Raw genomic sequence first — 26,500 nt, forward strand, 5'->3', positions numbered from 1 at the left:
AGTGCACCAGTTGTTCAAAGGTTTTGAAGGGTGGCGATAGGAATTATGGTACCACGACTTTGAATTGTCATATGAAGAAGTGCACTAAAATCAAATACGCCGATGTAGGTCAAGTAATGATCGACTTGCAAGGTAGACTTAAGAATCTTACAATAGATAAAAAGGTTTCTAGGTCAATGGGTGCTGCTGCAATTATTGCACATGATTTGCCGTATAAATTTATGGAGTTTCAAAAAATTAGGGATTGGATGAAATATTTGAACCCTGAATTTTCTCCCATTTCAAGAAATACCGCTAAGGATGATGTTGATGAAATGTTCAAGACAGAGAAAGAAGCTCTTAAGAAAGAGTTAGCTAGTATTCCCTCTATAATTTCATTAACTTCTGATATGTGGACAACTTGTACAAGTGAAGGTTATATTTGCTTGATTGCTCATTATGTTGATTCTAACTGGAATTTGAAGAGTAGGATTCTAAACTTTTGTCATATGCCACCTCCACATACGGGATCTGAGATGTCAAAAAAGGTTCTTGAATTTTTATCGGATTGGGGAATTGAGAAGAAGATTTTTTCACTCACATTAGATAATGCTTCTGCTAATGATGTAATGCAAGCTCACTTGAAAAGACAACTTGTATTACAAAATTGGTTATTAGCTAAGGGAGAGTTCTTTCACGTTCATTGCTCAGCACATGTTTTAAATTTGATTGTCCAAGAGGGTTTAAAAGTATTTGGTAACGCATTGGAAAATATTAGGGAAAGTGTGAAATATGTGAAATGCTCTGAGGGTAGAATGAAAAAATTCAAGGAATGCATTGAACTCATTGGTGGTGTTGAAACATCATCTGGTTTGTCTTACGATGTTTCCACTAGATGGAATTCTACTTATTTGATGCTTCAAAGTGCATTGAAGTACCGACGTGTATTTGCAAGTCTTAGTTTTCATGATGATAATTATAAAGTTTGCCCTTCATAAGAAGATTGGAAAAGAGGAGATAAGATATGCACATTCTTGTTGCCATTCTATGAGACCAGGAACTTGATTTCTGGAACGTCTTATCCTACTTCCAATTTGTATTTTTTGCAAATTTGGAAAATTCAATGTGTTTTGATGGCAAGCATGAAAGATGAAGACACTCTTATTCGAGACATGGCTGAAAGAATGATGATCAAGTTTGAGAAGTATTGGAGTGATTATAGTGTGGTTCTTGCTCTAGGAACGGTTCTTTACCCGAGGATCAAGCTTACCTCTTTGGAATATATGTATGAAAAAGTTGATCCACTTACCTCAAAGCTTAAAACAGATGAAATTAAGCAGAAGTTGTACACTCTCTTTGAGATGTATCGTCGTCTTCATACTTCGTCGTCCACAATCTCTCAAACTCCATCTTCCATCACTAGAGGTGAATCAAGCTCTAATTTTTAACTTGTTTTAATATGTTATATGTTGTAAAATGCTTAAATAACTTGTTGTAAGTAGCTCTAATTTACTATAAATTGTTGTAATAGACTGTAAGTTACTAAAAATTGTTGTTATAACCTGCTGTAATAGACTGTAAGTTGCTGTAATATACTATAAACCGTTATTATAACTTGTTGTAAGTTGTTGTCAATTGCTGTTAAAAGTTGCTGTAAACTCTTGTCATAACTTGCTGTAAGTTGTTGTAAACTGCTGTTATAAGTTGCTGTAAGTTGTTGCAACTGTTATAAGTTGTTCTAACTGCTGTTATAAGTTGCTGTAAACTGCTGTAAGTCGCTATAAATTGATGTAACATATTCTATTATTTTTGTTTTTATCAAAATAGGATTTGAAAGTTCACAAACAACAACTTGCAACAGAGACCGGAAAGTCTCAACTTGATGTTTATTTGGAGAGGCAAGTGTGGATTTGAGTTATCAAAATTTTGATGACTTGAATGTTCTTCAATGGTGGAAGGAGAATTGGAATAGGTTTAAAGAGTTATCTTTATTGGCACGTGATTTGTTAGGCATCCTTATTACTACTGTTGCCTCTGAATCTGCTTTTAGTATTGGTTCAATCATTCTCAACAAATATAGAAGTCGCTTATTATCGAAGAATGTAGAGGCACTGATTTGTACTCGAAATTGGCTTCACGGTTTTAATAGCTTTGGTACATAATCCAATATCAAAGTTTCTTTTACTACTTTGAGATTTTTTACAATATCGTTAATTTAGTTACTTACATTAAATTATTTTATAGATGTAGTGGGTGATGATGAAGATAATGATGATGGAAGCTTGATGAAAAGTATTACAACAGGAGCATCATTTGTTTACGACGTAGATGAAGATTGATTGGTGCATCACTTTTGGCTGTAGAGAATTTGGAGACTGGTGTTAGATTAAACAATTTATGACTTATTTACTAACTTTTGCGAATTTGTGGTGTTGAACTTATGTTTAATTTGTGTTGTTGAATTGAACTTATTTTAAAGTTGTAATATTTAAGGTTTGTTGAATTTAATTTTTGGATGTTGGATTTATGAGTTTTTTTTAAAAAAATTATATCATGAGTAATAAAAAACTTTTTTTTATAAAGAGAATAGCGGGCCTGCCCGCATGCCCGTCAATAAATGGGGCGGACCTAGAAAATGAGCCCACACCTTCACCTTTGACCGTTCCGCCCCATTTTTTTGCGGGCTTATGCGAGGCGGGCTTAAACGGAGCGTGCTTGCCCGTTTGCCACCCCTACATACAACATTCAATTTTTATAGCCTTGTTTGGTTGGATTAGAAAGCACACTATCTCATTCTAGTTGCTAATAACATGGAAATAAATATTCAGTTATTGAAATAAAAAATTAAAAAATTCAAGCCATTGAAATATCATGTCTAGAAAGCAGTGATCCTTCCAAAAAGAACAAGCTGATGTGTTTATTATGATAAAACAAATAATTAGGATTTTGTAGTAGATATTATAACAAAACAAATAGTTAAGATTTGGAGTGCATGCATATTGCTATGTTTTTCAAAAGAGAGCCCACCGCTGATAGAAACTTATAATCATTAGTCTCCTATCATAGTCATATCTTTACTTTGAAATAAATAACTGAAACAAGTACTCATTCAAGGATGTGATCAATTGCTCCACGTATTTTACCATTGAAATTTGACTGAAAATTTACCTAAGTTAAAAAAAGAGAATTAAGAAATTAGAAATGTTAGATTTGGTAGTAATATAATACTACCTTTTTGGAATATAATAAATTATTTTCTTAGATAAGTTGAGTGGAGACTATTGTCGAAGAAAATAGTTTGTAGAATCAATATCTAAAATTGTCTTCAAGTCTACCAATGTCCACTTGAGTAAAACAAGGTCATGATGGTACAAATATTTTATTATAATGGTCTACGAAGTGTTGCTGCACCGTAAACTTGAGGCAATAAATATTTTAAATGATATGAATTTCATATGTACAAAATACTAGTAAAACTTTAATTAGAGACCAAAACCTTTGCATAAATGTTTTCAGTTAGAATATTTTCAAATCAACCAACAAATAAACTACAAAATTAATAAAAATACAAGTGCAAATTCATATGCAATATTCACCAAAATGGTGTGTGGACTAGCCTCGTCATCTATAGGTTCTTTTCATGTCTAGTGATTGAAAGTTACAGTTATCATTTACTTGACACTATTCTACTACAAATTTAAATAGATAACAATCTTATTGCCTTCGCCTTGGATTTCAAATTTCAATGTTAAAAAAATCTCACACCTCTATAATGAATTTTCATATTGTAAAACTCAACTCAAATAATAATGAAACTAGAATGTAGTATGAGCCCGTTCTATGTCATTTTAAAGCCTAGTGTCAAGTTTCAATATTTATATTTATATATTGCTTTTCAAAGATATTTCTCAATAAAGTTTAAATCTAGTTAAGATTGAAATTGTGACATACTTAATCTCACCTGTTTGTTATTAAGAATGGTGAGACTTTGAGAGAAACACACTCTCAAGACCCAAGCAATTTACCACTAGACCATACACACGCACACGCTTCACATTTTAAAAGGCTCAAAATGAAGAGAGAGAAAAGAAGCCAATAGAGAAAATGTATTATCATATAGTACAAGTGCTATTGTCATATATCTCATTCTTCTTCTTACTTATACTAGTCCACAGGCCACGTGCCTATTCTGTAACACTTGAAAGATACGTGTCAAACAACCTTCAATTAATGACATAACCAGTCTCATGAGCAATATTGGACAATGGACCGATTGGAGCACATGAGTCACTATCGGTGAGTAAGTGATCGTTTGTGAAGGATTATATATGTCTCTACGTCTAGACTTGTAACACATTAATTCATTAAAGTTCACTATAGGCCTATTCCAATCCAAAATATAGAGAGTGAAAAGTCTGTTCATTTCACCATCTAAGTATGTGTGCTTCGGCTTCTAATCACAATGCCAAATCTGAAGTCCATAGAAATGTTGCTGATTTTCAGCCTAGTGTTTGGGGAGATTATTTCCTTCGATATGCCTCCGAATCTGAATCTATGGTACGTAACCTTATGTATTGTTTAGCATAATCATCATTAAAAAAATAACATTTTATTTTATTTTAAAATTCTCTAAGAAATTGCAAAACTATGAGAATAGGCGGTAATATCTATAGTGACCGATGTTTTATTCTGTGTATTTTTAATAAAATTTTATGTTCCAATAGTCTATAGCTACTGTAGTTTCAAAAGGTTAGACCACATCTTGAACCTTTAACTTAAGCATTGACATTTGACAGTTTAACAAATCAGTTTACCAAGCATTTGTTAGTTGGTATAGCTTTGACAACATTTTATTTTATTTTTTTAATAATAATAGAAATTATATTTTCTTAATAATAATAAATATTTTCCAATATTATTTTGTACACACTATAACTATAAAAAAAATTAATTATATTAAAAGACTAATAAGTCTTATAAACATCTCAAATTGACATAGTACATTAAAACATTAAAACAATGTCACTTATTTAAATCTCTCAAAATTAAAACTGCATCAAATAATTAGACAGAACAAAATTGGTAGAAATTTGGCCCGGCCCAATCAAACTTAAAGTCTTTCTAATTTAAAAAAATGGACTCAAATTTAAAAATTAATTCTAATTATTTTGTCTTTGATCAATTTTTTTTTATGTATTGGATTTGTCATAATATTTTTTTATTATTAGATTTTTTATAACATTTTTATGTTTATTAATATTAATATAAAAATATTAAACTTTTTAAAAATTTTAGATCCTCTAAAATTTGAGGTCCTGTGCTACAGAGTCTACTGCTTTTGTACATGACCGGACCTGCATATATAAGGCAAATTTAAAAATTCTAACAACCATACTAAAATATACATGCTCACGTTATATGGCAAATTACATGACCGAAGCCTGTTTACTTATATTCCATCATAAAATTAAAAATTTTAAAACTAACTGGAATTCTGGTGACAGCGGACTCAGATGTCACATAAGGATGTCTTGACATCTGATCTGATATTATAAAACAGATAAGGTAGGAGTACAAATAATAGTGCAGGAAAACAACAGAAAAACACTACAAAATTGTTAATCCAATTCGGTCTAACTACCTACTCTGGGGGCTACCAAGCCAGTAAGAAGATTCCACTATCAGTAGTACTATTTTATGTAAACAACCTCTGGTTTACCTAGTCACTACCCAATGCAACCTTTATTTTAGAACTACATCTAAGACAAGAGAACCTCTGCTCACTCTCTAGTGATACCTAACTGTTACAACCCTGTAACAACTATTTAAACAACAACAGAAAGATATACTTGATCTTGCTTAACAGCTTCAATCAAGAAACAAAACACTCAACTCTTACCTACAGGATTCGAGTGAGAAAAATACTTCTCTTACCTATAGGTTTCGAGAAGAACATGGCAGCCATCCCATAGCTCGGGTGGTCTACATTGACAAACCCTAAAGACTACATCTTTTTTATACACGATTTGCTTAAAAAAACTAGGTTACAAAGCTTCCTATTTATAACCTATTCCCAACTGGACTTGGGCCTTCAATCACAGCTTTATTTGCTGTTACAAATCAGTAGAAATCTTTTGCTAAAAGAAAGGTCTTCAATCATAAGTTTCCTAAATTGTCTCCATAATTAGAAACAAATTATTCTTCAATATTCTGACTTGATTCTTTTGACTTTTAAATCTGCGCCACATAGGATTGCATAATATTCCATTAGAATATTCTGCATCTGTTTGATTACATCTAGAATCTTTATATATCAGCTTAGCAGGCGCAATATCACATAAGACATGATTTCACAGAACATGTCTTAACATTCCATAGAACATCTTGATGTTGTACCTGTTTATATTTGCAAGTTCTATAGATCTTATTACATATTGCTGCTACTACGTTTTAGCCAAACATAAATGCCAATCACATAACTCAAGGCATTAACACTAACAATCAAACTAAAATATACATGCTCATGGTATAGGTCAAATTTCTTGATTTCGAAATATATTTTTTCCCGCAAAAACATAACTTTTATCGCATTCGAAATAGTACTCTATCTTTGGATTATATGAATAGTCTTTTGATAACTTGAATAAGTTTGTTCAAAACTACGCAGGAACTTGATCCAAATATTGTGGAACAAATTGAAATGCTAAAAAACGATGTGAAGAGCATGCTTGGTTTAAATACTGAGAATTCTTTGAAAAAAGTCTACTTGATTGATTCAATATGTCGTTTGGGTTTGGGATATCATTTTGAACCTGAGATTGAAGATGTTTTGCAACATATTTACAAGAACTATGTCAAGAATGGAGAAATAACTATATTTGAAGACAACATTTACTCTCTTGCTGTGCTATTTAGATTATTGAGGCAACAAGGATTCAACGTTTTACCGAGTAAACATGTCTCAACTTATCTTTATTATTTTCTTTTTATATTAGTCTTCAATTTATCTTACATTTAATACAATAATTATTTAATGAAAATAATTATTGATGATTGTTCTGGCAAAAAACACTAAAAACACCAAAAACACTAAAAGGTTAGCTTGCTCTTTATTTTTTTTCCTACTTTTTTAAAATCTTATTATTACTAACATTTTTTCAATGTTATGGTTGATTGATAAAAACACTAGATGTATTCAACAAATTCAAAGATGAACAAGGAAATTTTAGTGAAAGACTTATAGAAAATGTTGAGGGGATGTTAAGCTTGTATGAAGCCACACATCTTATGGTTCATGGAGAGGATGTTTTGGAAGAAGCTTTGGCTTTCACTATCTCGCATCTTGAGCCCATTGCCAACCAACTGAACAATTCTCATGCAAAACAAGTTAAGCATAGCTTAAGGCATGCTCTCCATAGAAACCTGCCTAGGCTTGAGGCAAGAAGTTACATTTCCATATACGAGCAAGATCCTTCTCATAATAAAAATTTGCTAATTTTGGCAAAATTAGATTTCAACACGCTTCAAAGACTACATCAAAAAGAAATTAGTAACATTTGCAAGTAAGAACTTCAATCATACACTACTTCAATCATAGACAAATCTTTGCAATTGTGATTAATTGTGTTAATTTTTTCTTATATAGATGGTGGAAGGAGTTTGACTTATCTAATAAACTACCATATGTACGAGATAGAATAGTGGAATGTTACTTTTGGGCTTTGGGGGTATTCTTTGAGCCCCAATATTCTAAAGCAAGAGAAATTATGACAAAACAAATCATCATAATAATGATTATTGATGATACATATGACGCATATGGAACAATTGATGAGTTACAACTGTTTACTAAGACAATTGAAAAGTCAGTTTATATATATATATATATATATATATATATATATATATATATATATATATATATATATATATATATATATATATATATATATATATATATATATATATATATATATATATATATATTTGTGGTATTATTCTTTACTCTTTATCTAATTGTTATTGAAAGTGATTTCCAGGTGGGATAATAGGTTTTCGGATAATCTTCCAGAGTATCTGAAATCTCTCTATAAAAAGGTCTTAAATATTTACGACAGAAAAACATATGCCCTCAAATACTATGTAAAAGAAGTACGTTTTTGTATATGTTTTAGTTAGTGAACAAATATTTCTCATAAATGCCAATACAAGTATATCCTAAAAACGTATAAGAAGCTAATTTGTATTTAGCTAATTATAATATTTCATTTGATGGCAGTTAATAAGATATGTTCAAGCTCATATGACTGAGGCCAAATGGTTAAGCATTAATTATCAACCAACATTAGAAGAGTACATTCATGTATCAGCAGAAACATCTAGTTGTTTACTACTGGTAACAACGTGTTACATTGGTATGGAAGACACAGCAACAGAGGACATCTTTCAGTGGGTATCAAATCGGCCAAAAATTATCAATGCATCAATTGTCATTGGAAGGTTATTGAATGATATTGTGACAAATGAGGTATATATAAAATTCCAAATAATATTCAATAAAACTATATATATTTTAATACAAACTAAGTAAAAATTAATATGAAATATTATTCATTGCATATAGTTTGAACAAAAAAGACAACATATTTCTTCATTTTTGGAATGCTATATGAGACAATATAATGTCTCTAAAGAAGTTGCCATTCAAGAAGCCCGGAAGAGAATTTCTAATGCTTGGAAAGATATAAATAAAGAATTTTTTAGGCCAACTGATATTCCAATGCCTTTTCTGAAGTGTATCCTAAATGCTTTACGCTTTCTTGATGTGATTTATAAAGATAGAGATATATTCACACATCCTGAAGGAGAAATGAAAATACTCATTAAAGCTTTATTGGTAGATCCAGTGCCGATTTAAATTAAGTTTAGTCTTTCTATTTATTGTACTTCTGTTTAAATAAATAAAACATGTAATGTGTGACATTTGTTTTGGTTGAATAAGAAATTTGTTTTAATTATAAAACAAATTATTTGTTTAAATCACTTAACTATATTGTTATGCATCTCTTGATTTTGATAACATTTAATTTGGAATTAATATTTAAATTTTATATATTCTTAAAACTGCAAAATATTTTTATAAAACTCTACCCAACTTAAACTTGTTTGTCCAAAAAAAAAATCAACTAACTCAAGGAAACAAACGCAAAAATTCAAAAATTACGAATCAACAAGTTTTAAAAAATGGGCAAATGTATGGCTCAAATGAAAAATGGTACACACAAAGAAATGTACTTACCACTAACTACGACGGCAACATAATCACAAAACAAATGCTAAATACAAAGAATATACCAAACATTCTAAAACAACACCAGTTCACAAATGAATCACACCTAACACACAATCATCGGTAGATAAAAAACACACAAAAGTGAGGTATTTTCTCTCATCCAACAATCTTGCAAACAATAGACTAAATTATGCTGTCATCCAAAAATCGTATTGGAAATACAAAAGCAAGAATCACAAGAACTTTTCAAGGTTGTAATGTGGCTTGGTTAACAAACAAAGGATAATTCATAAAGCTAATTGAAACAAAAACTTGCCTAAACCTAAGGGAGTAATCAATCCACAAAGTTTCAAGGAACAAAATCTCCATCAAACTTCTTCTTTATCACAAGTTGTCCAACCAAAACTTACTACTTATTTGCACAATTGTTCCATACTTCTTTTTTTTTTCTTTTCTTTTTCAAAGCTTTTCTCTTTTTTCTTTCTTTTTCATATTTTTTTCTTTTCTCTTTATTTTCTTTTTAACCTCATAGAAACAACCAAATAGTGTGTAATCATTTATTTTGTAAGTGGTTATTTTCTTTGTAAGTGTGTAATCATTTAGTCAACACAAACAAAAGATTGTGCAAAAAACTCACAGAGGTTAATAAATCATTAATTTTGATCTTTGTTTGTGAATTGACTATTTGGTTAGGTAGTTGTGCTCAAAATGAAACAAAAATGCCTTGATCATTTTCATGTCTCATATAGTCAACACAAACAAAAGATTAAGCATAATAAAATCCAGTTAGAACAAGAGTGTCGGTCTCCAGCATATGTGAACAATGAAAAGTTACCTCACAAAAAAAAGGGAACTAAAGTGATTCATAAATGAACAGGTATACAAAAGAATGAATGACATAAAATTTGTAAAAAGCCTAAGTATCATGAATATTCTAAAGTCTAGAAAGTGATAAACACATACCTTGTACGTGTACAAAACTTTAACAAAATTATTACCATATACTTGCAAGTCAAAACGATCAAACTTGGAAAAGCACCTCAAATTTCTGAAGCTACTCAAAATGAGCTTAAAGGAAAACACGCAAACTATTAATATTAACAAACTAAAAGACCATATGAAATTGTCTAAACAAATTTAAGAACTGGTCCGATCTAAATTTGTTTAGACAATTGCGTCACACTACTAAACTAAACAAAACTAAAAAGAATAGATATGCTTGTTTAACGTCGTAAGCTTCACGCCTGTTATTTAAGAGCATTTCTCCAAGTTACTTCCGCCAGGTTATTCCTAACCACACATAAGCAAATATGAAAAGAAACAAACAATGATATAACAAATTTACAAAGTATAAAAAACATATGCAAGTATATTAAACATGTACACAAATATAGACAAGTAAGAATATACAATACATGCGATATATACAAAACTCAAAACCAAAGAAACTATTGTGATGCAGGTTAATAAACATCATTCCCCGGCAACGACGCTATTTTGTTGAAGCGGTAAAGCGGCAAGCAACAAAAGTTTTAGAAATATTTATCCGGGAAATTATCGTCTCCCCAGGAATTAGTGCATTGAACTTCCGTTCAACATTTTCCAAAGTTATGAGTTTGGATTGAATAGTTAAAAACATAAAAACGAAAAAGTAAATATCAACACAAAAAGAATTCATTCAGAAAGAAGTATTATTTATATCGTTTAAATATATGTCCTATTATATTATTTATATCCTTTAAATATTTTTTATAAAATAAATTAAGAACTGTTTATCAAGTCATATAATTTTTTTATATAAAATTAGTTATGTTATTTAATTTATTAGAAATATCTAAAACTATTTATAATTTAAAATGGACGGAGTAAAAATATTAAAGTATGATGGAGAAACATTTTTGTGACATTATAAAAGTTTATAATTTGGAGGAAATTATTCAAATAAAGTAACATTTTTGTGATATTATTTTTTTGTTTTATTTATTCATTTTTGTAATAAGTATAAAATGTTGAAATATGTGTGAGTAGAGTTGTTAAAATGGGTTATTCGGTCCTAAACGGGCGGGCTCTAGGATTTTTAAGGCTGTGTCAAAAAGACCTAGATTAATATGGGCTCGAGAATTACTACACGAGTCCGATCCTAGATGGGTACCCGGCCTAAACAAAATTTTTTAATTAAAATAAAAACTCCTTATTATTTATTATAACTAAAATTATAAATTATAGTATTATAAATATAATTCATTTTTAAGTACTATGTTATTTCTTATAAATACTATAATGTGTTTTTAAATACATAATATGTTCAAATTGTATAAAATAATACTTGAATATTTAAAATAACGGAAAAAGTAATATAATACAATTTAAAAATGTTGATTATATTTATGTATTATATTTAAAAGTAAAATATCGAATAGAATAGAGATAAAATCTAGTGAGAAAAGAAAAATTAATTTGATATTTTAGAATAAACAACTTAAATATTAATATATATTTTTCAAATTTTATAATTATACGGGTCTAATAGGCTACCCACGACTCATATAGGCTAATCCTATGAATAGCGGGTTTTTTAGGGTTGGGCTAAAAAAACCTTGAAAAATATGAACTCTAATTTTAAGGTTCAAATTCTATAATTTTTTGGGCCTAGGGGACCGGCCTATATGAACTAACTCATTTTGAGAGCTGTAGGTGTGAGAATAGAGAAATAAATTTTTTCCAAAATTTTCTAGGACTGATATTTTCCACCTCATGACATTTTATTTTAAAGAAGCTTATAAATTACTTTTACAACTCTTTACAAGTACATTTAAATGTAACATGAAAGGAGTAATTGATTTCTCAACTAATATCTACCTGCCCCTACCTACCCCCTACCTGCCCCCTACTTGCTCTTTTCTATACAAAGCGTAACAGCATTCTTAAATGGACAGCAGAGTATGAAATAGTCTTATTTCAATACTCCTCCTAATTTGCATTACAGATAGCAACACAAGGAAAGAAAATCACTTTACCCAACAAAAGAATTTTCAACACCCACTCCAATTAATGGAGATGGTGTCTGCAAGATTGGAAGAGACACAAGGTTCCAAATGCGAACAACATACGGTAAATAAATATTACTCCTACCATGTTGCATTCCATTATCAACAAATATGTAAAATGATCATTAATGTTTTCTTCTGCTTACTTAGGTAACAACAAATGAGCATTTAGCTTTGAGGATGATGATAATTATTTTACCTGCGGCTGTGATTTTCTTGATTAAGGTAAAATCCTTCAACATTTTTCTCCATTTTCTTATCTGCTTCTAATTTTTTATATTTTATATTCTAATATATGATTTTTTAAGGCTAAAATGGGATAGATATTGGAATAGAACAACAACAATGAAATACATTCTCACTAAAGAGAAAAGAAAAATAAAATAAAATTATTGTTGTGTATTCACTCTTGATTTTAATAGTAAAACTACATTATGATATTTTAAAAAACAAAGCAATTTTCAAAAACAAAGGAAAAATATAGAGACCCTTGGATTATAGTGGTAAAGTTAAAAGACACCTTTATAATTTTGTTTTTTTGTTTTTATACATAATGTAATGCTAATGTATAATTTATGGTGAATTTAAATAGTTACCTAAAGACTTTTAATTAGAGTCATAAATATTAAAAGCTAAGTTTTATTTAACTAATCTAACATTCAAAACATATAAAATCCAAATTTTAAATTTATCAACTTTCAATAACAAAAAATAATTCATATTTGAACATTCTAATATATCATAATCAGAAACTTTAGCAAAATATAAAATGTTAAGATTAAACGTTATTTTCTTCCCCAAATTTTCTTTACTCTCAATTCTTGCCCACAATTTTCAAATTCATGATTTTGTTCTCTCAATATTCAAAATGCCTTAACATTTTCCTTACATGTGTATTTGAGGTTGATTTTTTAGGATATGACAAGTGATATATTTATGTGGCAATTGAACTGATGACATAAAATTGAGTTATTAAGGAATAATTCACTTAGATAGTGTTTTGGTGTTTCCTTGTGATGTAAATTAAATTCTATTTTAATGAAATGAAAGTTAAATAAAAAATCACTAAAACAATGTCATGTCAATAATTAACTTGTCACATATGTATGTCACCAGTCAACATTTTAAAATTTTCATACTTCTTATGTGTTGCTTTTATGGTTTATGACCCAAACACTAATTGCACCCAATGCTCAAGAGACTTCCTTGTAAATTTATTTCTATTAATTTCTATTTCTATAGTGTAAGTTTTAATATTTTATAATTTATTGGTTCAGACATGTCTTCTTCTAACTACGAAATGGTGGGTATGCCCATGGAAAATAAGTATTATGAAATTTGAAGAGACAAGTTAAATACTTTGATGAACTTCTTGAAAAATTGCTAAGGTGCGTGATCTTCTTATTACTTTTGCTTCTTTTGGATGGTCTAACAATTATACTAAATGTGAAAATATAAATTTTTATGATAGAAATCAAAGTTAAAATAACATTATTTATAATTGTATTGTTATACGGTAGAGCATATTAGTTTTTAATTTAAAGTTACTAATCGTTATCTTTTTTTGTCTTATATATTTCAGGAACATTGAAGATTTGTGGTTTGGTTTTGATAAACACTTATTTTTTTGTGGGTTATTAGGACAGTTAAAAGTAGATGATTTTTTAAAACTAATAATTTTTAATATTTTATAGTTTATTGGTTGACTCATGTCTTCTGACTATAAGAAAACTCAAAAATATTAAAGAATTATTATGGATGACGTAGTTCCGATATATTTTTTTGGAAAATTTAAGATTTGTGGTTTGGTTTAGGTAAATGCTTACTTCTTGATAAGGCAATGGAACAATAGAAAGTAGAGTCTTTCATAAAATCAATAATTTTCAATATTTTGAAAGTATATAAAAATGCATAACCATTGTTCAATTATATGGTGATAGCAATTCACATTGGGTCAATAATGCATCATATTGATTTTTGTAAAGATATTGAAGAAAAAATAATGTATTTATGGCTTAAGATAGTTAGATTACCTCGCCATGCATGTCATCATGCGATAGATTCAAATTTGAAATAGATTATTCATATTTGGTTTTAGAGAATTTCCCAAACCACAAATGGGTGTGTTTGGATTGGCGGTGGCCAGATTTAAGTTTGATAGAATTGATATTTAATATAGTTGAGTTTAAAATAATTGATTTATGTTGGGATACAATGATATAGAAGTGATTGTTATCAATTAATGTTGTTTGGATAGTTTTAACAAAATTGATTTTGAATTGTATAATTACCAAAATGATAATAAATTCTAGTACAAATCAAAAAGAAAATAAGTAATTAATGAAAATTAAAGAGGATAAAATAGGAAAATTTAAAAGAGTTGTAATAAATAATATATAATAAATGTAAAATTGATTCTACTAAACTCAAAAAGCTAGGAATTGTAGTATATGTTTGGTTTGACTTTTGGAATGGCCAAAAGCAATTTTTAGAGGAGCAGAATTGATTCTCGGTGATTTTAAAATGTTTGATTAGACAAAAGTAGAATTGATTATGTCTCTAAAATTGATTCTACTTGAAGTTAGAGTTTGTAGCTTCTGTCTCTAGAATTGATTCTGGATCATTTTTACACTGTTAGCATGTTTGGATTGGCTTTTGGAAGACCTAGAATCAATCCTAGAGGTGTAGAATTGATTCTGGGTGATTTTGAGGTGTTTGTTTTATCAAAAGTAGAATTGATTCTGCCTCTATAATTGATTCTATTTGAAGCTAGAATTTGTAGCTTCTATCTCCAGAATTGATTTTGGGTCATTTTTACACTTAAACTTATTATTCAATTCACGTTTTCATAAATGTATCCAAATTTAAATCAATTCTGCTAAACTCAATTCTATTAAAATCAATTCTACCAATGTGTTTTATTGTATCTAAACTCAATTCAAATTTAAATCAACTCATTTTTACATAAATGTATCTAAACATAAATCAATTCTGCTAAACTCACTTATGATAAAATCAATTATACCAAACTCAATTCTGCTAGAATCAATTTGTTCACCACCAATCCATACACACCCGTAACTTCTACTGGAATTACTTTTGGAGGAGAGGAATTGATTTTAAAAAAGTATCCCAAAAAAAAATTAAATTGAAATAGACTAAAAGTGCTTTTGGAGCTTGTAGAAGTCAATCCAAACATGCAAATAGTTAAATTGTATTTTGACTCATACACAATTAGTCTTGCCAACATTGAATATATGTTCACTATTTGGTATAAATCATTCACTATTTGGTATAAATCATTGGACGAAATTTTTTATGAATTTATGCCTCGATAAAAGACAAAAAGTAACAAATGAAAAAACATGTGTAGCTAACCACATGGAGTGTGAATAGAAGCAAAGTGAATAATAAAACAAAATCATGCATAAACATTTTATTTTTATGGAAGAAAACGTTAAAAGAAGAAACAAAATTCTCTGCACTTTTGATTAAATATTTGCGGACTAGTGGCATAAGTTAACGACAATAAAAGCACACAACTTGTATAGTTATTATACTTGTGTTGCATGTTTGTTGATCCATGGACAACTTCCCACTGTAACTAAGAAGGATACATAAAACTGTTATTTCAAGTTCATAAATTAAAGTTACAATAAATTTTTATCAATGAAAGGGTAACCAACTTGATCTTACATTTACCAATCGTTAGTTGGTCCAGTGATGATTGGCGCTGGACTTGGTAGGTCAAACTACGGTTCGATCCCCGCAACTGCGATCGGGAGGAGGATGGAACCATTTGATGTCAGAACTCGCCTTCGAACCGGGCTAAACCGGTGGTATAAAGCCAAAAAAAAAAAAAACTTGATCTTACATTTTGAATGAGCTTGATAAGAACTCATGTATATGTTTTTAGCATTTTGAATGAGCTTGATAAGAACTCATGTATATGTTTTTAGCCTCAAAATTTGCTCTTATAACCAAATCACTTCTCCAGCATTGATTGCTCTTATAACCAAATCACTTCTCCAGCATTGATTTTAAGAGGTGAACATGGAAAGATAAAGAAAAATCAATATCAATTTACTAAAAGTTTTTAAAATTCAAGATAAAGTTAACCTAGTTCAATTTACAATGATATATTTATAACTATTTATTTAGAAAGTGACTTACTCTTCATAATTAAAAAAAGCATAACCAACTATTTGTTTTGCAAAATTAAAACCTGTGCGGTAAAACACATATGCAATGTAAAAAAACTAAATGTTTCACGCTCTAGTAAACTTACAATTAAGTTATGAGTTCTTTGTAGATTATACTTAAATGTATCTTAGTAGCATCACACATTAAATAAACTAAAGAGCATACAAATGTAAATTATAAGACATGAAATGATCTTCTATAACATTCTTATAAGTGCAGCGTCTGAAGCTGCTTCTGCGTCACTTGCAGCCCGCGGTTTCGGGCAGTGATGGTGTTGTTTGGTTGGCGGAAGCGGACAACGTTTCTTGGTTAGAAATTGAGATGGTTTAGATTTTGTAAATTCAAAAAGGTGAAATCCGGTAGAGAATGGACTATTTGGTTGGCTACTTGTTGGTCTATTTGGAAACTTAGAAACGAGATCATCTTCTAGAATGATTCTTGGAATGTTTTCGATACCGTTTGGAGCATTAATGCGCTTATTTGGCAGTGGTTGTACCTAAGGAAAATTACTCGTACAAATTATAACTTTTATGAGTTTAACAAATCTCCTTTATTATATCTTTCTTAGGTTGTATTTCGAGTGTAATTTTTCTTCAGTTCGAGTTTTGTCTCGCCTTTTGTAATTTTGCTCTAGAATTTTTGGTTTTTTTTAATATATCTTGATTAAAAATAAAAAAGGATAAAGATATGGTTTGGATTTTGAACAAAGAACCTGGTTTTTTAATTAATGTTGAACGGTTGATTAATTGGTGTGCTTTGTGAGTATAAGTTGGCATTAATATGTTAATTATAAAATTGAGTATTTGCATGACTAAAATTGTGAAACACGTAAGAGCGTTTTAGAGTGTCTAGTGACTTTCAATGCTCTTAGATAATTAGTTGATATTAATATAAATTAAGACATAAAGATACATATTGTGTGAATACGAGGCAGTGTGAAAATTAAGGTATATATACACACACACTCATTTTCATTTATTTTAAAGAGTAATTATTTGTGCTAGTATCTATTTCAAATATTCTCTCATAATGGTTATGTATATTCTTTTTCTTCAGATCTTCATTAAATCTGAACATTATTGTTCCCCTTAATCATGATTAAATATTATATTGGGATTATACGTTATTTTAATTTTTGATACTATGCTTTAAATCCTATTAGAGGTTACTAATTTATAAAAATATCTTAATAATATTTATTACTATTTTTTTATTGTTCGTCTAGTTAATAATCTCATGGTCATAAGTTATAGAAATCTTTAATAATTTTGTTTAAATTATAAAATATAAAAGAAAATGGGTCTTGCACTGTAAAATATTTTTACACTGTCAACCAATTATCACTATATATTCAATTAAAATATTTTTTATTCAAAAAAAACTTTAATGACATGGCAGATCAATGACTCTCTATTAGATAACAGTGTAAAACTATTTTAGAGTGTCAGTGGATTATCTTTAACTCAAAATATAATTAATTTTATTTAAAAAAATTATAAGTTATGTAAAATAACCATATTATTGGATAATGGTATAGAAACATGAATCAATAGAAAAAGTTCAACCAATAAAATTGAAAGGAATAAAGTAGTGCCTCAATTCCAAATTATTATTTTGTAAGAAACTTCAAAATATAGTTATTTTACTATTTCATTATATATGTCCTATTATATTATTTACTATTTAATAATTATATTTTTTAAAATATTTTTTATAAAATTAATTAAGAACTGTATATCAAGTCATATAAATATTTTATAAATTAATTATGTTGTTTAACTTATTTAAAATATCGAAAACTATTTCTAATTTAAAATGGGCGGCGTAAAAATACTAAAGTATGATGGAAAAACATTATTGTGATATTATAAAAAGTTTATAATATAGAGCAAATTATTCTACTAAAGTAACTTATAATTATAATACAATAAAATAAATATTTTTAATTTAAAGTTTAAAGCAATATTACTTTGTAAAAGCAATATTGTAAAAGTAATATTACTTTTCGGTTTTATTTATTTGTTTTTGTAATAAGTATAAAATGTTGAAATAGGTACGAGAATAGGGAAATACTTTTCTCCCAAATTTTATTTATTCATGACATTTTATTTTAAAGTACATATAAATGGAACAAGAAAGGAGTAAATGATTTCTCAACTAATATCTACTTGCCCCTACCTACCCTACCTGCATTCTTAAATGGACAGCAGAGTATCAAAGTAGTCTTATTTCAATGCTCCTCCTAATTTGCATTACATATAGCAACACAAGGAAAGAAAATTACTTCACAACAGATGATTTTTCAGCACCCTCTCTCGTCAATGGAGATGGTATATCCAAAACCGATAGAGACACAAGGTTACAATACGGTAAATAAATATTACTCCTACCATGTTGCATTCCATTATCAACAAATATGTAAAATGATGAGTAATGATAGATTAATTTAGTTAATAGCATATATTTGATATTAATATTTTCTGCTGCTAACTTAGGTAACAACAAATGAGCATTTAGCTTTGAGGATGATGATAATTATTTTACCTGCGGCTGTGATTTTCTTGATTAAGGTAAAAATTCTTCAACATTTTTCTCCATTTTCTTATCTGCTTCTAATTTTTTATATTCTAATATATGAATTTTAAAGCTAAACATTGGTTAGATATTGGAAGAGAACAACAACAATGGCATACATTCTCACTAAAGAGAAAAGAAAAATAAAATAAAATAATTTAAGTTGGATGTCTTGTTGTGTATTAACTCTTGATTTTAATAGTATAACTATATTATGATATTTTTAAAAACAAAGCAATTTTCAAAAACAACTTGCAGAAACTCTTGGATTATAGTGGTAAAGTTAAAAGTACACCTTTATAATTTTATTTTTGTGTTTGTATATAATTTAATGCTAATGTCTAATTTATGGTGAATAGGAGTCGTTACTACGTCGACACTTAATATGGCCATGTTTCGGTAAACTTGACTGTAAGGGGTTGGATATGTTGAATTGTTTAGAAGGAAATGAGACGTAGAAAAGAAAGAAAGCGCATGGCGATATAAGACAAGGTTCCAATAGCTTGGCTCAGAAACAAGGATTTTGGGGAAGCTAGTGTCACACAACCTGTTTTGAAGTCTTGTATCATGTCTGAAGCTGTGGATACAATACCCATAACGACACCACATGCTGCTAAACCTGTGGTGAGTAAGAATCTACCCAAACGCTAATAACCAAGACGACCAATTTTTCATAGGTAGATGCATAAGAATAATCAGTCATTCCATATCTATATTCATTGCAAAATACTATTGTTGGTGCAATGATGTGAAATCCAGCTATGTAATACCACTTCAACTGATAAAAATGTGGAGATAATGATGATTGAGATGAATGAAATGATGACATAGTCAAAGATTCCAAACCAGGAGGAGATTTGATCCTTGAAGAACATTTCAATTTTTAGCTTATTGTTGATGTAACCTACTTGAGCGAGATGAGCATTTGATTCATTGGATTGTACTCTTTTATCTCTTTCTTTCCACTAGTTGTACAAACATATAAGAGTATGGCGCTAGAAACTTTCATAAAGTCGTATAAGCCATCACCAAGAACCATCTCCACTGGTATGAAAATCTGTTATTCAAAGAATATATAATTATGCAACTAAAGAATGTGTCAATAAAGATTTATTACATCATAGTATATCCAAATACCTATTGTTCTAATCCAATTGTATTCGAGTTTATACTATAGAAGGTATGGGTTTGATGGATTGATAATATAAAATTTGTTTCAATAATTATATAAGCCTATGATTTAAAATAAATTAAATTAGAAACGTGGAAAGAGGACTTACTTGTTAATCTCCAAAACCACTTAAGTTGCTAGTTCCATGACCTCTCGATACGTTCATGATTATTAAGGCCCCATCATTTCCCTAAGAACCAAGGGAAAAAAAGCAAAAAAAAAAAAGATATTGACTTATTTAATTTTCTCTACATTATTTTTATTATAAAATATATTAATTTAGTAATAATAGATAATTAATATATAATATCTCAATAGTAATGTGCAATCAAATTTTATGGTTCAATCTTAAATCTTTCTTACCCTTTGTTGAAAAAACTTGGAAAGAGGCGGTTGTCGAAGGGAGAAGTGATTTTGTTCTCAAAGAAAAGTTTCGTATCCTCAAAGGGAGACTCAAATGGTGGAACGAAGAGGTGTTCGGGAAGATAGATTTGGAGATTGAGGAGGAGGTGGCGGACTTGAATAGGTGGGACTCTTTATTAGAGGAGGAGATTGTCGAGGGGAGGGATGATATCGTTAAAGTTAGAAAAGAGGTGTGCGGTCGTTTTTGGTTGAACCTGAGAATCAAAGAAAACATGATTATTCAAAAATCAAGACTTGCATGGCTAAACGGCGGGGATTCCAGTAGTAGATTTTTTCACAAAGTCATGAAGGAAAGGAGGAGGTATAATCACATCGGTCCCATTATTTCTTCGAGTGGCTTGAAACATTCGGTTATGGAGGTTAAGGATGAGGTATTCTCTCACTTTTCTAGCAAATTTGTGGAAGCGGAGAGGTCTCGGCCTAGTTTGGAAGGTTTTACTTTCAAAAGGTTAAGTACGGAAGATTGCTTGTCGTTAGAAGCCCCTTTTGAGGAAAATGAGATCAAGGATGCCATTTGGGGATGTGGGGGAGATAAATGCCCGGGTCCGGATGGTTTCTCTTTTTTGTTCATAAGGAAATGTTGGGATATTCTTAAATATAATTTCTACCGTTTTTTCAAGGATTTTCATTCCGACGGGGTTCTCTCTAAGGCGGTCACTTCTTCATTTTTGTCGTTAATTCCAAAAACTCATAACCCTCTTAGTTTGGATGATTATAGACCAATTTGCTTAATTGGTTGTTTGTACAAAGCGGTATCCAAATTATTGGTGGGAAGATTGAAGTGTGTCTTGGATTCTATTATTTCTCCTAATCAAAGTGCTTTCGTTCCAGGAAGGCAACTTCTTGATGGAGTTTTGATTGCTAACGAAGTTGTTGATTACGCTCATAAAGAAGAGAAAAGCTGCTTTCTTTTTAAGGTCGACTTTGAGAAGGCTTACGACAAAGTGAATTGGGATTTTCTTAGATTCTTGTTGAAGGAGATGGGGTTTGGGTCAAAATAGATGAGATGGATGGAGCTTTTGATTTTCCAAAGTAAAATGTTGGTGCTAGTTAACGGGAGTCCTACTAAGGAGTTTGTGGTTGAGAAAGGATTGAGGCAAGGAGATCTGTTATCTCCTTTCCTTTTTGTTCTTGTGGCGGAAGGTCTCACGACTCTTGTGAAGAAAGCTACGTCTTTAGGGGATTATGAAGGATTTATCATCAACGGTAAATGCTTGGTGGACATCCTTCAATTTGCGAACGACACTTTATTGATAGGGGAGGGCAATTGGAAACAAATTTGGGCTATTAAGACTGTGTTGAAGGCGTTTGAATTGGTTTCCGGTCTTTGGCATTAATTACCATAAAAGCAAATTGATCGGCATCAATATTGGCAACAACTTGATGGAAGCGGCATCCTCTCTTTTATCTTGTAAAGGTGGAAGGCAAAGTTTTTTCTTTTCTTGGCATAATTGTTGGAGCTAATCCTAGGAGAATTTCGACTTGGAAACCGTTATTGGATAAGATGAAGAAACGTCTCTCGAGTTGGAAGAATAGGTTCCTTAATTTTGCGGGGAGGATTACTCTTATCAAATCCATCTTATGTTCTTTATCTATGTGATGCCGGTGAGGATTGTTAAAGAAATTACCAAACTTCAATGTGATTTTTTGTGGGGAGTCTCGGAGACTCATAGAAAGATTCATTGGGTGAGATGGAAAAAATTATGTCTCCCGTTCGACAAAGGAGGTGTGGGTTTTAAGAGGATGGATGGTTTTAATTTTGCTCTTTTAAACAAATGGAGGTGGAGGATTCTTCATGGATCAGATTCTATTTGGCATAACCTTCTCCGTGCTAGATATGGTGACATTCGTTTACAAGGTTCGAAGGGAGGAGATTGTATCACCGTCGGTTCCTCTTGCTCTACATGGTGGAAAGATATTTTGTCTCTTGGGAAGAATTCATTTAAAGACGCCATTGCGAATAACTGCTCCTTTTGGGTTGGAAACGGTTACAATACTTCTTTTTGGCATTCCAAGTGGGTTCTTGATTCACCGTTGAAGGATATTTTTCCTTCTCTTTTCATGTTGTCTCGTCTTAAGAATGTCTCGGTGGCTTGTATGGGGGGATGGAGTGATGGTCAATGGAAATGGGGGGATTGTGGATTACCTATTGGGGCTGCACACAGTCAGGTTTCGGGGGTTGTTTCTGAGCTGGGCAGGGGGCGGTATTTTCCTGTTTCGGATGGTTCTGTCCCAACGAGCTTACGCTCTGCTCGCAATCAGCTGCATGAGGCTGAAACTGTGCTGGACAGTGGGCCTAGCAATGCTGTTGCGGCGGTTTCTGTCAGCACTGATGGGCTGTTCAGGGTGCTTCGCGCTGCTGACTTGAGGGAGTCGGGAGGAATCGATGTCGTTAGGTGGGATGCGGAGAATGATAACATGTATTCTGTTAAATCTTGTTATCATTTTTATGCAGGTTTTTCTATTCCTTGTGGTCCGATTGAGAAGCACGATGGAGCTTTTTCGCTAATATATGGAGGACGAATACTCCGTTCAAGATCAAAGTTTTTGGTTGGAGAATTTTGATCAATAGTTTACCTACGAAGGAGCTTCTAGTTAAGAGAGGTATCTCTTTTACATCTTCTTCGCCTAATTGTGTGTTTTGTGGTATTGCTCTTGAATCGTTAGAACACATCTTTGTCAAGTGTTCTATCGTGAAGTTAATTTGGAGGAAAATAGCGGAGTGGATTGGTATGTTGGATGTAACGGAGGAGGACCCTAAAGGGAGTTTCATGCTTTGGTACTTTTATTGCAAAAGCATGAAGATGAAGGAGGGTAGACTTAGTTGCATTTGGTTCTTTTCTTGGAGCATATGGTTAGTTAGGAATGGTATTATTTTTCGAAGGGATGATTGGAGTGTGCACAACTTGGTTTGGAATATTAAGACGATGATTAATTGGAGGTGATCTTTTTGTGGAGAGATTACTCATCCCAATTGCAACTTCTACGATTTTTGTAAAGATCCGGTTTATTTTCTTTCGTAGGTTCAATTGGTCTGTAATATCTCTTGCCGAGTTTTTTAACTCGATCTTGTGTAATAGATTTTGAGAACCCTTAGTTCTCCTTTTAATATATCTTGCTTACAAAAAAAAAAAATCAATAGCAATAAAGTTGCAGCAATGAAAACATTTAAACGGAGATAAAAACATTTAAACGCAAAAAAATATAAGTTTATTTATTTTATATTGTTAATTTATCATTTATTTATAAAAGAATGATAAATTGTTCAAACACTTCTAAGAGACTTGTTAAATTATTAGTATTAAAAAATAGATAAGTTTAATTTGTTCTGCGTATATTATTTTTGTAATAAAGTATAATTAATATAGTAATAGTAAATAATTAGTATAGCATTTTAATATTAAAATATAATAAATTTAACAATAATAAATTTAGAATGATTTAATTTTTTTTTACGGGTACAATGATTTATATCTGTTGACAACTTGACATACGATCAAGTATATATTGAGTATTTTATTGTCCTTTCTGATTTAATATCATTAAAGTAATATAATATTTATTTAATATTATTAAAATACATTCAAATTAAATTTTCCTTTCTTATTTATTGAAGCTATGGAATTCAATATTTTTAAAAAAATTAATAATTTAATGTTTTTTATTGCGTGATAGCGCAACATATGTAACATATGTAATAGATTTTTGTATCATAAATTTGCAAAATTATAGACTTTTTCTATTTTATAAATTAATATTTAATTTATTTAATTAATTTTATAAAATAAATTCAAATTAAAATAATAATTTTGCAATATATTTCATATTTTTAATTATTAAATAGTTATTTTTTAATTTATTTATTAAATAAATAAATTATATCGTATTTAATTAAATTCATTATTTTTTAAATAAAAAATTTACATACAATTCTTTAGGTGTGGTTTATACTATTTTTTATTGAAAACATGACAAGTGTATAACTTCCTCCTTTACATATGCAATTTCCTTATATTTTTACTACGTAAGTAACAAAACAAGATTCACTAGCATCAAAACTCAAAGAAGATGAAGAAAGATGCTTGGAAAATCTTGAGTAATTTTTGTGAACTTTGATTTTTTTTTCTTCTCTTCTCTTGCCCTAGACTTGTGTTATGAAAAGTTGGTAAGAAAAGATAAGGATAAAACCACCCAAAATATCTCAAGTGCCTCTTTCCATAAGTGCCTCAAGAAGTGATCTCGCTTAGCCAGCATGGTGCGCTAAGCGAGCTAGCAAAAATATCTGCCACCAAGTTGACTTTGCTTAGCGCGGTTGACCCGCTAAGCATGCTATGAAACTTGGGAAGTTACTGGATTTAGCCTATGGAAGCGCGCTAGAGGCTGACTTAGTGAGCTTGCTGAAATTCCACTTCTTGATTTTGATTCCTAACCTCTTCCAAGCCTTTTTCTTCTACCATTTGAATTCCAATGATGCCATAACTAAAATCACCTATAAATTTCAAGGAAGAGTCAAAAATATAATATTTACTATCCAAACTCAATTTTATTTATTTACATGAATATAGTACATAATTAAGTAGAAACTTAGGAAAAGAGTTGTAAAATACCACAAAAGTTATGAACAAATATATGTACAATTTGGCTTCTAACAACGGCAACACCCACAAATGTGTTAAAGTGTTGGAATTCTGACATGAACATATTTTTAGATGAAAGTATGTTAAATCAACTTTCCACAGGTTCAACGACACGTCAAACGGACATCTGAGTCAAAAGTTATGGATTTTTTAAGTTTAGAAAAATTTGCCCAACACAGTGATGTAACAGGTTACATCAAAACAGGTAACCGGTTACATGCATTCCAGTAGCCAATTTACTCAAAAAGATTTAGTGATAATTGGTTTACTTTAAATCATGTAATCGGTTACATGACCCCAAAAAGCCCAAAAACGCTAATTTTCAATGAGGTAACCGGTTACCTTAAAACATGTAATCGGTTATCATTGTACCAGAGGTACTTTTTTTGCATATTTTTCAAATACAAAATCAGCCCCGACTGGTCCCAAAATCCCAATTTTATCATATTAAAATACAATTCCAATTACGGGTGTGTTTTCTTATCAACACACAACAATTACATAATAGTTCATGCATCAAATTTATCATACTTTTCACTTACACAACATCAGTTCCATCATATTAAAAAGAACAACATACAATTGCAATTTATCCATAATTCATCACACCCACATAACACAATAATGGAATTCACCCAATAATCACACAAACATACATACAATTTCAGAATTCATATAAAATACCTAAAATCCTAAGAGGGGAAGGAACCCTCACTACCCTCTCATGTTCAATCACCTTAAAAGAACCCATTCTCCCCCTTACTTTAATTTCAAGCTTTGATCCCTTGACAATGGTGAAATTAGTTGCTTCTCTCTTCTTTGCTCTAGCACTCCTCTTTCTCTTTTCACGTAGAATGAACTCTAACTTTTCTCCTTTCTCCCTTTATTCTCTAATTCTTTATTATTTTAATTATTAGTTATTTATCCCTAATAATGCTAATAATAATATGAATAATAATAACAATAATAACTTATATTATCTATTATTAGTATCCAATTACTATTATTTTATTATTATAACACTACCTTAATAATTAGTTAATCCCTTAAACTCATAGTCTACCCTTGCATTAGTGCCCTTAGCCTCATCACAACCAAATCAAATAATTATAATCAAACACAATAACTAAACTTCGACAACATACTTGGATAAAAGAAAGGAGAATCGCGAGAT

At 30.2% G+C, this 26,500-nt stretch overlaps 1 protein-coding gene and 2 long non-coding RNA genes across 6 annotated transcripts; all 3 read left to right on the forward strand.

Annotated features, from left to right (window-relative positions):
* The first annotated feature begins 4,324 nt into the window (after nucleotides 1-4,324).
* Nucleotides 4,325-8,959, forward strand: LOC131631667 ((-)-germacrene D synthase-like). 4 transcript variants are annotated; one of them, XM_058902438.1, is made up of 7 exons: nucleotides 4,325-4,536; nucleotides 6,827-6,929; nucleotides 7,169-7,541; nucleotides 7,625-7,843; nucleotides 8,019-8,130; nucleotides 8,258-8,506; nucleotides 8,603-8,959. In XM_058902438.1, exons 1-7 carry the CDS (start codon nucleotides 4,417-4,419, stop codon nucleotides 8,894-8,896), a joined length of 1,470 nt encoding a protein of 489 aa, XP_058758421.1. In that variant the 5' UTR covers nucleotides 4,325-4,416; the 3' UTR covers nucleotides 8,897-8,959. The 4 variants fall into 4 exon arrangements, with proteins under 4 accessions (XP_058758421.1, XP_058758418.1, XP_058758420.1 ...); XM_058902435.1 differs by having other exon boundaries at nucleotides 4,326-4,536; nucleotides 6,647-6,929; XM_058902437.1 differs by having other exon boundaries at nucleotides 4,326-4,536; nucleotides 6,647-6,929; nucleotides 8,019-8,076.
* Nucleotides 8,960-12,220: 3,261 nt separating this feature from the next.
* On the forward strand, nucleotides 12,221-14,665 carry LOC131631699 (uncharacterized). Its single transcript, XR_009292786.1, has 4 exons — nucleotides 12,221-12,382; nucleotides 12,469-12,543; nucleotides 13,596-13,706; nucleotides 13,901-14,665. It is a non-coding gene; the product is annotated as an uncharacterized LOC131631699 (long non-coding RNA).
* A 4,090-nt stretch (nucleotides 14,666-18,755) lies between these two features.
* LOC131631677 (uncharacterized) lies at nucleotides 18,756-20,216 on the forward strand. The gene is made up of 3 exons (XR_009292781.1): nucleotides 18,756-18,890; nucleotides 19,017-19,091; nucleotides 19,455-20,216. It is a non-coding gene; the product is annotated as an uncharacterized LOC131631677 (long non-coding RNA).
* The last annotated feature ends 6,284 nt before the right edge of the window (nucleotides 20,217-26,500 follow it).

The sequence above is a fragment of the Vicia villosa genome, unplaced genomic scaffold (assembly GCF_029867415.1).
Source record: "Vicia villosa cultivar HV-30 ecotype Madison, WI unplaced genomic scaffold, Vvil1.0 ctg.000857F_1_1, whole genome shotgun sequence".
In the NCBI taxonomy this organism is placed as follows: Eukaryota; Viridiplantae; Streptophyta; class Magnoliopsida; order Fabales; family Fabaceae; genus Vicia; species Vicia villosa.

Coding starts and splice junctions, on each gene's coding strand:
- LOC131631667 (XM_058902435.1), top strand. CDS start 4,417: ATGTGTGCTTCGGCTTCTAATCACAATGCCAAATCTGAAGTCCATAGA. Junction 4,537..6,646: donor CCTCCGAATCTGAATCTATG/GTACGTAACCTT, acceptor AAAACTACGCAG/GAACTTGATCCAAATATTGT. Junction 8,131..8,257: donor TCAAATACTATGTAAAAGAA/GTACGTTTTTGT, acceptor ATTTGATGGCAG/TTAATAAGATATGTTCAAGC.